At 71.9% G+C, this 13,261-nt stretch overlaps 1 protein-coding gene across 7 annotated transcripts in view; it reads right to left on the reverse strand.

The window, feature by feature from the left end:
- The window catches only part of COL5A3 (collagen type V alpha 3 chain), a 101,666-nt gene that overhangs the window by 21,935 nt on the left and 66,470 nt on the right, over positions 1-13,261 (reverse strand). For all 7 annotated transcript variants that reach the window (XM_089774563.1, XM_089774560.1, XM_089774561.1 and 4 more), the window contains 3 exons: positions 11,863-11,970; positions 9,647-9,700; positions 4,231-4,284 (listed from right to left, as the gene is read on the reverse strand). In XM_089774563.1, coding sequence (XP_089630689.1) covers positions 4,231-4,284; positions 9,647-9,700; positions 11,863-11,970 — 216 coding nt within the window. The remainder of the gene's footprint in view (positions 1-4,230; positions 4,285-9,646; positions 9,701-11,862; positions 11,971-13,261) is intronic.

Genomic DNA, 13,261 nt, shown 5'->3' on the forward strand with positions numbered 1-13,261 from the left:
AGCCCCCCCCGGGAAGGGCCGTCACGCTGGAGTGGAGCCCCCCCCCCGGGAAGGGCCGTCGCGCTGGAGTGGAGCCCCCCCCCGGGAAGGGCCGTCGCCCCACGAGTGGAGCCCCCCCCCCGGGAAGGGCCGTCACGCTGGAGTGGAGCCCCCCCCCCCCGGGAAGGGCCGTCGTGCTGGAGTGGAGCCCCCCCCCCGGGAAGGGCCGTCGCGCTGGAGTGGAGCCCCCCCCCGGGAAGGGCCGTCGCCCCACGAGTGGAGCCCCCCCCGGGAAGGGCCGTCGCGCTGGAGTGGAGCCCCCCCCCGGGAAGGGCCGTCACGCTGGAGTGGAGCCCCCCCCCCGGGAAGGGCCGTCGCGCTGGAGTGGAGCCCCCCCCCCCGGGAAGGGCCGTCGCGCTGGAGTGGAGCCCCCCCCCGGGAAGGGCCGTCGCGCTGGAGTGGAGCCCCCCCCCCCGGGAAGGGCCGTCACGCTGGAGTGGAGCCCCCCCCCGGGAAGGGCCGTCACGCTGGAGTGGAGCCCCCCCCCCCGGGAAGGGCCGTCGCGCTGGAGTGGAGCCCCCCCCCCCCGGGAAGGGCCGTCACGCTGGAGTGGAGCCCCCCCCCCCGGGAAGGGCCGTCACGCTGGAGTGGAGCCCCCCCCCGGGAAGGGCCGTCGCGCTGGAGTGGAGCCCCCCCCCCCGGGAAGGGCCGTCACGCTGGAGTGGAGCCCCCCCCGGGAAGGGCCGTCGCGCTGGAGTGGAGCCCCCCCCCCGGGAAGGGCCGTCGTGCTGGAGTGGAGCCCCCCCCCCCCCGGGAAGGGCCGTCGCGCTGGAGTGGAGCCCCCCCCCCCCGGGAAGGGCCGTCGCGCTGGAGTGGAGCCCCCCCCCCCCGGGAAGGGCCGTCACGCTGGAGTGGAGCCCCCCCCCCCGGGAAGGGCCGTCACGCTGGAGTGGAGCCCCCCCCCGGGAAGGGCCGTCGCGCTGGAGTGGAGCCCCCCCCCCGGGAAGGGCCGTCACGCTGGAGTGGAGCCCCCCCCCCCGGGAAGGGCCGTCACGCTGGAGTGGAGCCCCCCCCCCGGGAAGGGCCGTCGCCCCACGAGTGGAGCCCCCCCCGGGAAGGGCCGTCGCGCTGGAGTGGAGCCCCCCCCCGGGAAGGGCCGTCGCGCTGGAGTGGAGCCCCCCCCCGGGAAGGGCCGTCTCGCTGGAGTGGAGCCCCCCCCCCCCGGGAAGGGCCGTCGCGCTGGAGTGGAGCCCCCCCCCGGGAAGGGCCGTCGTGCTGGAGTGGAGCCCCCCCCCCGGGAAGGGCCGTCGCGCTGGAGTGGAGCCCCCCCCCCCGGGAAGGGCCGTCGCGCTGGAGTGGAGCCCCCCCCCGGGAAGGGCCGTCACGCTGGAGTGGAGCCCCCCCCCCCGGGAAGGGCCGTCGCGCTGGAGTGGAGCCCCCCCCCGGGAAGGGCCGTCACGCTGGAGTGGAGCCCCCCCCCCGGGAAGGGCCGTCGCGCTGGAGTGGAGCCCCCCCCCCCCCCGGGAAGGGCCGTCGCGCTGGAGTGGAGCCCCCCCCCCCGGGAAGGGCCGTCACGCTGGAGTGGAGCCCCCCCCCGGGAAGGGCCGTCGCGCTGGAGTGGAGCCCCCCCCCCGGGAAGGGCCGTCACGCTGGAGTGGAGCCCCCCCCCGGGAAGGGCCGTCGCGCTGGAGTGGAGCCCCCCCCCGGGAAGGGCCGTCGCGCTGGAGTGGAGCCCCCCCCCGGGAAGGGCCGTCACGCTGGAGTGGAGCCCCCCCCCCCGGGAAGGGCCGTCGCGCTGGAGTGGAGCCCCCCCCCCCCGGGAAGGGCCGTCACGCTGGAGTGGAGCCCCCCCCCCCCGGGAAGGGCCGTCACGCTGGAGTGGAGCCCCCCCCCGGGAAGGGCCGTCGCGCTGGAGTGGAGCCCCCCCCCCCGGGAAGGGCCGTCACGCTGGAGTGGAGCCCCCCCCGGGAAGGGCCGTCGCGCTGGAGTGGAGCCCCCCCCCCCCCGGGAAGGGCCGTCGCGCTGGAGTGGAGCCCCCCCCCCCCCGGGAAGGGCCGTCGCGCTGGAGTGGAGCCCCCCCCCGGGAAGGGCCGTCACGCTGGAGTGGAGCCCCCCCCCCCCGGGAAGGGCCGTCACGCTGGAGTGGAGCCCCCCCCCGGGAAGGGCCGTCGCGCTGGAGTGGAGCCCCCCCCCCGGGAAGGGCCGTCACGCTGGAGTGGAGCCCCCCCCCCCGGGAAGGGCCGTCACGCTGGAGTGGAGCCCCCCCCCGGGAAGGGCCGTCGCCCCACGAGTGGAGCCCCCCCCCGGGAAGGGCCGTCGCCCCACGAGTGGAGCCCCCCCCCCCCCGGGAAGGGCCGTCGCGCTGGAGTGGAGCCCCCCCCCGGGAAGGGCCGTCGCGCTGGAGTGGAGCCCCCCCCCCCGGGAAGGGCCGTCTCGCTGGAGTGGAGCCCCCCCCCCCGGGAAGGGCCGTCACGCTGGAGTGGAGCCCCCCCCCCCGGGAAGGGCCGTCACGCTGGAGTGGAGCCCCCCCCCCGGGAAGGGCCGTCGCCCCACGAGTGGAGCCCCCCCCCGGGAAGGGCCGTCGCCCCACGAGTGGAGCCCCCCCCCCCCGGGAAGGGCCGTCGCGCTGGAGTGGAGCCCCCCCCCGGGAAGGGCCGTCGCGCTGGAGTGGAGCCCCCCCCCGGGAAGGGCCGTCGCGCTGGAGTGGAGCCCCCCCCCCGGGAAGGGCCGTCGCGCTGGAGTGGAGCCCCCCCCCCCCGGGAAGGGCCGTCGCGCTGGAGTGGAGCCCCCCCCCGGGAAGGGCCGTCTCGCTGGAGTGGAGCCCCCCCCCCGGGAAGGGCCGTCGCGCTGGAGTGGAGCCCCCCCCCCCGGGAAGGGCCGTCTCGCTGGAGTGGAGCCCCCCCCCGGGAAGGGCCGTCTCGCTGGAGTGGAGCCCCCCCCCCCCCGGGAAGGGCCGTCGCGCTGGAGTGGAGCCCCCCCCCGGGAAGGGCCGTCGCGCTGGAGTGGAGCCCCCCCCCGGGAAGGGCCGTCGCGCTGGAGTGGAGCCCCCCCCCGGGAAGGGCCGTCGCGCTGGAGTGGAGCCCCCCCCCCGGGAAGGGCCGTCTCGCTGGAGTGGAGCCCCCCCCCCCCCGGGAAGGGCCGTCGCGCTGGAGTGGAGCCCCCCCCCGGGAAGGGCCGTCGCGCTGGAGTGGAGCCCCCCCCCGGGAAGGGCCGTCGCGCTGGAGTGGAGCCCCCCCCCGGGAAGGGCCGTCGCGCTGGAGTGGAGCCCCCCCCCGGGAAGGGCCGTCGCGCTGGAGTGGAGCCCCCCCCCCCGGGAAGGGCCGTCGCGCTGGAGTGGAGCCCCCCCCCCCGGGAAGGGCCGTCGCCCCACGAGTGGAGCCCCCCCCCGGGAAGGGCCGTCGCGCTGGAGTGGAGCCCCCCCCCCCGGGAAGGGCCGTCGCGCTGGAGTGGAGCCCCCCCCCCCGGGAAGGGCCGTCGCGCTGGAGTGGAGCCCCCCCCCCCGGGAAGGGCCGTCGCGCTGGAGTGGAGCCCCCCCCCCCGGGAAGGGCCGTCGCGCTGGAGTGGAGCCCCCCCCCGGGAAGGGCCGTCGCGCTGGAGTGGAGCCCCCCCCCGGGAAGGGCCGTCGCGCTGGAGTGGAGCCCCCCCCCGGGAAGGGCCGTCGCGCTGGAGTGGAGCCCCCCCCCGGGAAGGGCCGTCGCGCTGGAGTGGAGCCCCCCCCCCCCCGGGAAGGGCCGTCACGCTGGAGTGGAGCCCCCCCCCCGGGAAGGGCCGTCGCGCTGGAGTGGAGCCCCCCCCCGGGAAGGGCCGTCGCGCTGGAGTGGAGCCCCCCCCCCCGGGAAGGGCCGTCGCGCTGGAGTGGAGCCCCCCCCCCCGGGAAGGGCCGTCACGCTGGAGTGGAGCCCCCCCCCGGGAAGGGCCGTCTCGCTGGAGTGGAGCCCCCCCCCCGGGAAGGGCCGTCACGCTGGAGTGGAGCCCCCCCCCGGGAAGGGCCGTCTCGCTGGAGTGGAGCCCCCCCAGGAGCAGTGACAGGCTGGGCCCAGGGGTTGAATTCCGGGGTTCACAAGGCTCCGCCCACAGCCCAGGGCTGGCCAGCGCCTCACGTGCCCACCAGGGGGCCGGCTCCAGGAGCAGGGCCAGAGCCGGGGGGCGGGGGGCGGGATCTGTGAGCCCCCCCACTTGTTGGCATCTCCCCAGTGCCTCCCCCTTAAGGGTCTGCACCCGCCCCGGACAGGCCCTGCTGGCAGCACTCACCGGCAGGCCGGGGTCCCCGCCGTCCCCCTCCTCTCCTGGGCCGCCGGCCAGGCCCTGCGCACAGCCGCGGGGTTAGTGCTCTGCCACCCGGAGCCCCTGCCCCGCCGTCCCCCTCCTGCCCTGGGCCGCCGGCCAGGCCCTGCCCCGCCGTCCCCCTCCTCCCCTGGGCCGCCGGCCAGGCCCTGCCCCGCCGTCCCCCTCCTCCCCTGGGCCGCCGGCCAGGCCCTGCCCCGCCGTCCCCCTCCTCCCCTGGGCCGCCGGCCAGGCCCTGCCCCGCCGTCCCCCTCCTCCCCTGGGCCGCCGGCCAGGCCCTGCCCCGCCGTCCCCCTCCTGCCCTGGGCCGCCGGCCAGGCCCTGCCCCGCCGTCCCCCTCCTCCCCTGGGCCGCCGGCCAGGCCCTGCCCCGCCGTCCCCCTCCTCCCCTGGGCCGCCGGCCAGGCCCTGCCCCGCCGTCCCCCTCCTCCCCTGGGCCGCCGGCCAGGCCCTGCCCCGCCGTCCCCCTCCTGCCCTGGGCCGCCGGCCAGGCCCTGCCCCGCCGTCCCCCTCCTCCCCTGGGCCGCCGGCCAGGCCCTGCCCCGCCGTCCCCCTCCTCCCCTGGGCCGCCGGCCAGGCCCTGCCCCGCCGTCCCCCTCCTCCCCTGGGCCGCCGGCCAGGCCCTGCCCCGCCGTCCCCCTCCTCCCCTGGGCCGCCGGCCAGGCCCTGCCCCGCCGTCCCCCTCCTCCCCTGGGCCGCCGGCCAGGCCCTGCCCCGCCGTCCCCCTCCTCCCCTGGGCCGCCGGCCAGGCCCTGCCCCGCCGTCCCCCTCCTCCCCTGGGCCGCCGGCCAGGCCCTGCCCCGCCGTCCCCCTCCTCCCCTGGGCCGCCGGCCAGGCCCTGCCCCGCCGTCCCCCTCCTCCCCTGGGCCGCCGGCCAGGCCCTGCGCACAGCCGCGGGGTTAGTGCTCTGCCACCCGGAGCCCCTGCCCCGCCGTCCCCCTCCTCCCCTGGGCCGCCGGCCAGGCCCTGCCCCGCCATCCCCCTCCTCCCCTGGGCCGCCGGCCAGGCCCTGCCCCGCCGTCCCCCTCCTCCCCTGGGCCGCCGGCCAGGCCCTGCCCCGCCGTCCCCCTCCTCCCCTGGGCCGCCGGCCAGGCCCTGCCCCGCCGTCCCCCTCCTCCCCTGGGCCGCCAGCCAGGCCCTGCCCCGCCGTCCCCCTCCTCCCCTGGGCCGCCGGCCAGGCCCTGCCCCGCCGTCCCCCTCCTCCCCTGGGCCGCCGGCCAGGCCCTGCCCCGCCGTCCCCCTCCTCCCCTGGGCCGCCGGCCAGGCCCTGCCCCGCCGTCCCCCTCCTCCCCTGGGCCGCCGGCCAGGCCCTGCCCCGCCGTCCCCCTCCTCCCCTGGGCCGCCGGCCAGGCCCTGCCCCGCCATCCCCCTCCACCCCTGGGCCGCCGGCCAGGCCCTGCCCCGCCATCCCCCTCCACCCCTGGGCCGCCGGCCAGGCCCTGCCCCGCCGTCCCCCTCCTCCCCTGGGCCGCCGGCCAGGCCCTGCCCCGCCGTCCCCCTCCTCCCCTGGGCCGCCGGCCAGGCCCTGCCCCGCCGTCCCTCTCCTCCCCTGGGCCGCCGGCCAGGCCCTGCCCCGCCATCCCCCTCCTCTCCTGGGCCGCCGGCCAGGCCCTGCCCCGCCGTCCCCCTCCTCCCCTGGGCCGCCGGCCAGGCCCTGCCCCGCCGTCCCTCTCCTCCCCTGGGCCGCCGGCCAGGCCCTGCCCCGCCATCCCCCTCCACCCCTGGGCCGCCGGCCAGGCCCTGTGCACAGCCGCCGGGTTAGTGCCCGTCCCTGCCGTCCCCGTGACGAACCGAATCTCTGAACAACTCAACCTGGTCCGGGAACACGGTTGGGCACCCAGCGTGCGGCGCGGTGCCAGGCCTAGAACCCGGGAGTCCCGGCACCCAGCCTCTGCTCTAACCACTGGCCCCCACTGCCCTCCGCTCCCCAAATGACAGCAAGAACCCGGGAGACCTGGCCCCCAGCCCCCCTGCTCTAACCACTGGTCCCCACTCCCCTCCCCTCCCTGAATGACAGCAAGAACCTGGGAGACCCGGCCCCCAGCCCCCCTGCTCTAACCACTGGCCCCCACTCCCCTCCCCTGCCTTCCCCTCCCTGAACGACAGCAAGAACCCGGGAGTCATAGACTCATAGAGCTGGAAGAGACCTCAGGAGGTCAAGTCCAGCCCCCTGCTCTAGGCAGGACCAATCCCAACTAAATCAACCTGGCCAGGGCCTTGTCAAGCCGAGACTGAAACACCCCTAGGGATGGAGACTCCACTACTTCCCTAGGGAACCCATCCCAGTGCTTCACCACCCTCCTAGGGAAATAGTTTTTCCTAATATCCAACCTGGACCTCTCCCACCGCAACTTGAGCCCATTGCTCCTTGTTCTGCATCCGTCACCACTGAGAACAGCCTCTCTCCATCCTCTTTGGAACCTCCCTTCAGGAAGTTGAAGGCTGCTATCAAATCCCCCCTCACTCTTCTGCAGACTAAATAAGCCCAGATCCCTCAGCCTCTCCTTGTAGGTCCTGTGCTCCAGCCCCCTAATCATTTTGGTTGCCCTCCGCTGGGCCCTCTCCAATGCGTCCGCATCCTTTCTATAGTGGGGGGCCCAGAACTGGACACAATACTCCAGATGTGGCCTCACCAGAGCCGAATAAAGGGGAATAATGACTTCTCTGGATCTGCTGGCAATGCTCCTCCTAATGCACCTAATATGCCATTAGCCTTCTTGGCTACAAGGGCGCCTGCTGACTCATGTCCAGCTTCTCATCCCCTGTAACCCCCAGGTCCTTTTCTGCAGAACTGCTACTTAGCTGGTTGGTCCCCAGCCTGTATCAATTCTTGGGATTCTTCCATCCCAAGTGCAGGACTCTGCACTTGTCCTTGTTGAACCTCATCAGATTTCTTGTGGCCCAATCCTCCAATTTGTCTAAGTCACTCTGGACCCTATCCCTGCCCTTAAGCGTATCTACCTCTCCCCCCAGCTTAGTGTCATCCGCAAACTTGCTGAGGTGCAATCCATCCCCTCATCCAGGTCATTAATAAAGATATTGAACAGAACCAGTCCTAGAACTGAACCTTGGGGCACTCCGCTAGAAACCGACCGACCGACGGCCATCCTGACATCGAGCCGTTGATCCCTACCCGTTGGGCCCGACAGTCTATCCAGCTTTTTATCCATCTTACCGTCCATTTATCCAATCCACATTCCCTTAACTTGCTGGCAAGACTATTGTGGGAGACGTATCAAAGGCCTTGCTAAGGTCAAGGTCTATCACATCCACGGACTTTCCCACGTCCACAGAGCCAGTTACCTCATCAGAGAAGCTAATCAGATTGGCCAGGTACGACTTGCCCTTGGTGAATCCCTGCTGACTAACCTGATCACTTTCCTCAATATGGATTCCTTAAGGATCCCTTCCATGATTTTTCCAGGAACCGAGGTAAGACTGACCGGCCTATAGTTCCCTGGATCGTCCTTCTTCCCTCTTTTGAAGATGGGCACTACATTTGCCTTTTTCCAGTCATCCGGGATCTCTCCCGATCTCCACAACACCCAGCCCCTGCTCTAACCACTGGCTCCCACTCCCCTCCCCTCCCCGAATGACAGCAAGAACCCGGGAATCCCGGCACCCAGCCCCTGCTCTAACCACTGGCCCCCACTGCCCTCCCCTCCCTGAATGACAGCAAGAACCCGGGAGACCCAGCCCCCAGCCCCCCTGCTCTAACCACTGGCCCCCACTGCCCTCCCCTCCCCGAATGACAGCAAGAACCTGGGAGACCCGGCCCCAGCCCCCCTGCTCTAACCAATGGCCCCCACTCCCCTCCCCTCCCCTAATGACAGCAAGAACCCGGGAGACCCGGCCCCCAGCCCCTTGCTCTAACCACTGGCCCCCACTCCCCTCCCCTCCCCTAATGACAGCAAGAACCTGGGAGACCCGGCCCCCAGCCTCCCTGCTCTAACCACTGGCCCCCACTCCCCTCCCCTCCCCGAATGACAGCAAGAACCCGGGAGACCCGGCCCCCAGCCCCCCTGCTCTAACCACTGGCCCCCACTCCCCTCCCCTCCCCTCCCCTAATGACAGCAAGAACCCGGGAGACCCGGCCCCCAGCCCCTTGCTCTAACCACTGGCCCCCACTCCCCTCCCCTCCCCTAATGACAGCAAGAACCCGGGAGACCCGGCCCCCAGCCCCCCTGCTCTAACCACTGGCCCCCACTGCCCTCCCCTCCCCTCCCCGAATGACAGCAAGAACCCGGGAGACCCGGCCCCCAGCCCCTTGCTCTAACCACTGGTCCCCACTCCCCTCCCCTCCCCTAATGACAGCAAGAACCCGGGAGACCCGGCCCCCAGCCCCCTGCTCTAACCACTGGCCCCCACTCCCCTCCCCTCCCCTCCCCTAATGACAGCAAGAACCCGGGAGACCCAGCCCCCAGCCCCTTGCTCTAACCACTGGCCCCCACTGCCCTCCCCTCCCCGAATGACAGCAAGAACCCGGGAGACCCAGCACCCAGCCCCCTGCTCTAACCACTGGTCCCCACTCCCCTCCCCTCCCCTAATGACAGCAAGAACCCGGGAGACCCGGCCCCCAGCCCCTTGCTCTAACCACTGGCCCCCACTGCCCTCCCCTCCCCTAATGACAGCAAGAACCCGGGAGACCCGGCCCCCAGCCCCTTGCTCTAACCACTGGCCCCCACTGCCCTCCCCTCCCCTAATGACAGCAAGAACCCGGGAGACCCGGCCCCCAGCCCCTTGCTCTAACCACTGGTCCCCACTCCCCTCCCCTCCCCTAATGACAGCAAGAACCCGGGAGACCCGGCCCCCAGCCCCCCTGCTCTAACCACTGGCCCCCACTGCCCTCCCCTCCCCGAATGACAGCAAGAACCCGGGAGACCCGGCCCCCAGCCCCTTGCTCTAACCACTGGCCCCCACTGCCCTCCCCTCCCCTAATGACAGCAAGAACCCGGGAGACCCGGCCCCCAGCCCCTTGCTCTAACCACTGGCCCCCACTGCCCTCCCCTCCCCTAATGACAGCAAGAACCCGGGAGACCCGGCCCCCAGCCCCTTGCTCTAACCACTGGCCCCCACTGCCCTCCCCTCCCCGAATGACAGCAAGAACCCGGGAGACCCAGCACCCAGCCCCCTGCTCTAACCACTGGCCCTGTTTACCACTGTGGGCTGCATCTGTCCCGGCCGCGGGGTACCACACGGCACTGAGCTGACGGCGGCCGCTGGCCCAGACCCACTGCACTAGCTCCCATGCCCCTCCCAGAGCCGGGTGAGGAACTGGGTCCCCCAGCCTGGCTGGGCTGGCGCTGCCATGGGCAGGCACACTCGTCGGGGAGGTGCAGGGCCCCAGGTCCAGCCTCGGCCGGGTGGGAGAGCAGGGTACTCACCGGCACGCCAGGGTCCCCGGCGGGGCCTGGGTCACCAGGGAAGCCGACGGGGCCCTGCAGGGAGAAAGGAGCCGTGTGCGCAAGAGCAGAGCCTGAGGGGCCCTGGGAGGGGGGCTGGGAGGGGGCAGGGCCCTGGCTGGGGGGGCTGGGAGAGGGCAGGGCCCAGGCTGGGGGGGCTGGGAGGGGGCAGGGCCCAGGCTGGGGGAGCAGAGATGGGGGCAGGGCCCTGGCTGGGGGGGCTAGGAGGGGGGCAGGGCCCAGGCTGGGGGGGCTGGGAGGGGGCAGGGCCCAGGCTGGGGGAGCAGAGATGGGGGCAGGGCCCTGGCTGGGGGGGCTGGGAGGGGGCAGGGCCCAGGCTGGGGGAGCAGAGATGGGGGCAGGGCCCTGGCTGGGGGGGCTAGGAGGGGGGCAGGGCCCAGGCTGGGGGGGCTGGGAGGGGGCAGGGCCCGGGCTGGGGGGGCTGGGAGAGGGCAGGGCCCAGGCTGGGGGGGCTGGGAGGGGGCAGGGCCCAGGCTGGGGGAGCAGAGATGGGGGCAGGGCCCTGGCTGGGGGGGCTGGGAGGGGGCAGGGCCCAGGCTGGGGGAGCAGAGATGGGGGCAGGGCCCTGGCTGGGGGGGCTAGGAGGGGGGCAGGGCCCAGGCTGGGGGGGCTGGGAGGGGGCAGGGCCCGGGCTGGGGGAGCAGAGATGAGGGCAGGGCCCTGGCTGGGAGGGGAGCAGGGCCCTGGCTGGGGGGGCTGGGAGGGGGCAGGGCCCGGGCTGGGGGAGCAGAGATGGGGGCAGGGCCCTGGCTGGGAGGGGGGCAGGGCCCAGGCTGGGGGGGCTGGGAGGGGGCAGGGCCCGGGCTGGGGGAGCAGAGATGGGGGCAGGGCCCGGGCTGGGAGGGGGCAGGGCCCGGGCTGGGGGGCTGGGAGGGGGCAGGGCCCGGGCTGGGGGGGCTGGGGGGAGCAGAGATGGGGGCAGGGCCCGGGCTGGGAGGGGGCAGGGCCCGGGCTGGGGGGCTGGGAGGGGAGCAAGGCCCGGGCTGGGGGGGGGCAGGGCCCGGGCTGGGGGGCTGGGAGGGGGGCAGGGCCGGGCTGGGGGGGCTGGGGGAGCAGAGATGGGGGCAGGGCCCGGGCTGGGAGGGGGCAGGGCCCGGGCTGGGGGGCTGGGAGGGGAGCAGGGCCCGGGCTGGGGGGGGCAGGGCCCGGGCTGGGGGGCTGGGAGGGGGGCAGGGCCCAGGCTGGGGGGGGGCAGGGCCCGGGCTCTGGGCCCCCCTTCCCGGGCTGGACTGCACTCACTGCTCTTGGTCCCTGGCTGACCAGTCTGTGCCGCGCTGGGTCCCTAGGACCCAAGACCCGTCCCGTGCTCGTGCCGGCTGGGAGCCCCCCGGCTGCGGAGGGGGGCGGGGCCCGCGGTGTCTGTGAGCCAGACTGAGCCGGGCCGGGGGTCCCTGGGCGCCGAGGACACTGGCCAGGCCTCCCCAGGCCCTTTCTGGGGCTCAGCCCTGCCCCAGAGGCAGGCTGGCGCGGCGCCGACACAGGCCAGTGCAGGGGGGCAAAGACACCCCCGAGAGCCGGGGGGAGCAGCTGCCCGGGAGCCCGGCTACAGCCACAGGGAGGCTGCTGGGCCCTGGGCTGGGGGGCTGCCGCGGGATCTCTTTGGGCGCTGCCCTGGCTACAGGGCGGAGCTCCAGAGGTGGAGTCTGCGGCCCAGGGCCCCGTGCAGGGAGTGCAAATGTCAGTGCCCCCTGCCCCCCAGGACTCGGGTCCCTGGCTACAGCTCAGGCCCGAAGAGGGAGGGTCCCTTTGTGTTCGGGTGTGAGCCCACGTGGGTCTGTTTTGCATGAACACTGTGTGTGCCTCAGTTTCCCCATGTGTGGCACCAGAGGGAGTGTTGTGGGGGGTTGCTCCAGCTGCCTGCACATGTGCCTGCCAGTCCCCTCGTACCCTGAGCCCCAGTGGGGGATACGACGGGTGACCCTGGGCCCCAGAGGCAGACAAAGGCCAGGGGAGGAGCCTGCCCCTAGCCCCGATGCCCTGTTCCCCAGGCCCCATGCCATGCCCCCCAGCTCTGTAGGCCATGCCCCCCGGCCCCATGCCCTGCCCCCCAGCCCCACAGGACCCATGCCCTCCCCTCCCCCAGGCCTCATGCCTTGCCCCCCACCTCTGCAGGTCCCATGCCCTGCCCCCCAGCCCCACAGGCCCCATGCCCTGCCCCCCAGCCCCGCTGCACTCACCAGGTTGCCTTTGGCTCCATCCTCTCCTGGGGGCCCTCTCTTGCCAGGAGCCCCAGCAGCGCCCGATGGCCCGGACTCTCCCTTCTCCCCCACGTCTCCTTTCACACCCTGCAGGGAGACACGGGTGTCAGGGCTACTTGGAGCCTGCCCCTTGGCAGCAGGTCCCCACCCCACGGCAGCCCCAGTGCGGACACAGGATGACCAGGCGTTAACCTGTAGGCCTACCTAACAAGTGGAGTTCCTCAAGGGTCTGTTTTGGGACCCATACTGTTCAATATCTTCATCAATGATGTAGATATTGGGATAGAGAGTACGCTTATTAAGTTTGCAGATGATACCAAACTGGGTGGGGTTGCGACTTCTTTGGAGGATAGGGACATAATTCAGAATGACCTTAGCAAGTTAGAGAAATGGTCGGAGGTAAACAGGATGAGGTTTAATAGAGAGAAATGCAAAGTGCTCCACTTAGGAAGGAACAATCAGTTCCATACATACAAGATGGGAAGCGACTGTCTAGGAAGGAGCATGGCGGAAAGGGATCTAGGGGTCATAGTGGACCACAAGTTGAATATGAGTCAACAGTGTGATGCTGTTGCAAAAAAAGCAAATATGATTCTAGGTTGTATTAACAGGTGTGTTGTAAGCAAAACTCGTGAAGTCATTCTGCCGCTCTACTCTGCACTAGTTAGGCCTCAGCTGGAGTACTGTGTCCAGTTCTGGGCGCCACATTTCAAGAAAGATGTGGAGAAATTGGAAAGGGTACAGAGAAGAGCGACAAGAATGATTAAAGGTTTAGAGAACATGACCTATGAAGCCAGGCTTCATGAACTGGGCTTGTTTAGTTTGGAAAAAAGAAGATTAAGGGGGGACATGATAGCGGCTTTCAAATATCTAAAAGGGTGTCACAAGGAGGAAGGAGAAAATTTATTCCTCTTGGTTTCTGAGGACAGGACAAGGAGTAATGGGCTTAAAGTGCAGCAGGGGAGGTTTAGATTGGACATTAGGAAAAAATTCCTAACTGTCAGGGTGGTCAAATATTGGAATAAATTGCCAAGGGAGGTGGTGGAATCTCCCTCTCTGGAGATATTTAAGAACAGGTTAGATAGACATCTGTCAGGGATGGTGTAGACGGAGCTTGATCCTGCCTTGAGGGCAGGGGGCTGGACTCGATGACCTCTCGAGGTCCCTTCCAGTCCTATGATTCTATGATTCTACCTGCCTGTGCCGTAGTGGGGGTACCTGGCTGGTTTCTATGCTGCTGGCTCTGGGGTAACCCCACTGGCTGCTGCCGGTACCACGGCCCAGCAGGGCAGGGGGTGAGTCATTATGCAAAGGGGGCTCTCAACCGGTCTGACCTGCTACCCCCCATGGAGAGGAACAAAGGAAGGGGGATGCTGCC

Source organism: Pelodiscus sinensis, chromosome 31 (assembly GCF_052426305.1).
Source record: "Pelodiscus sinensis isolate ZL-2025 chromosome 31, ASM5242630v1, whole genome shotgun sequence".
Lineage (NCBI taxonomy): Eukaryota > Metazoa > Chordata > Testudines > Trionychidae > Pelodiscus > Pelodiscus sinensis.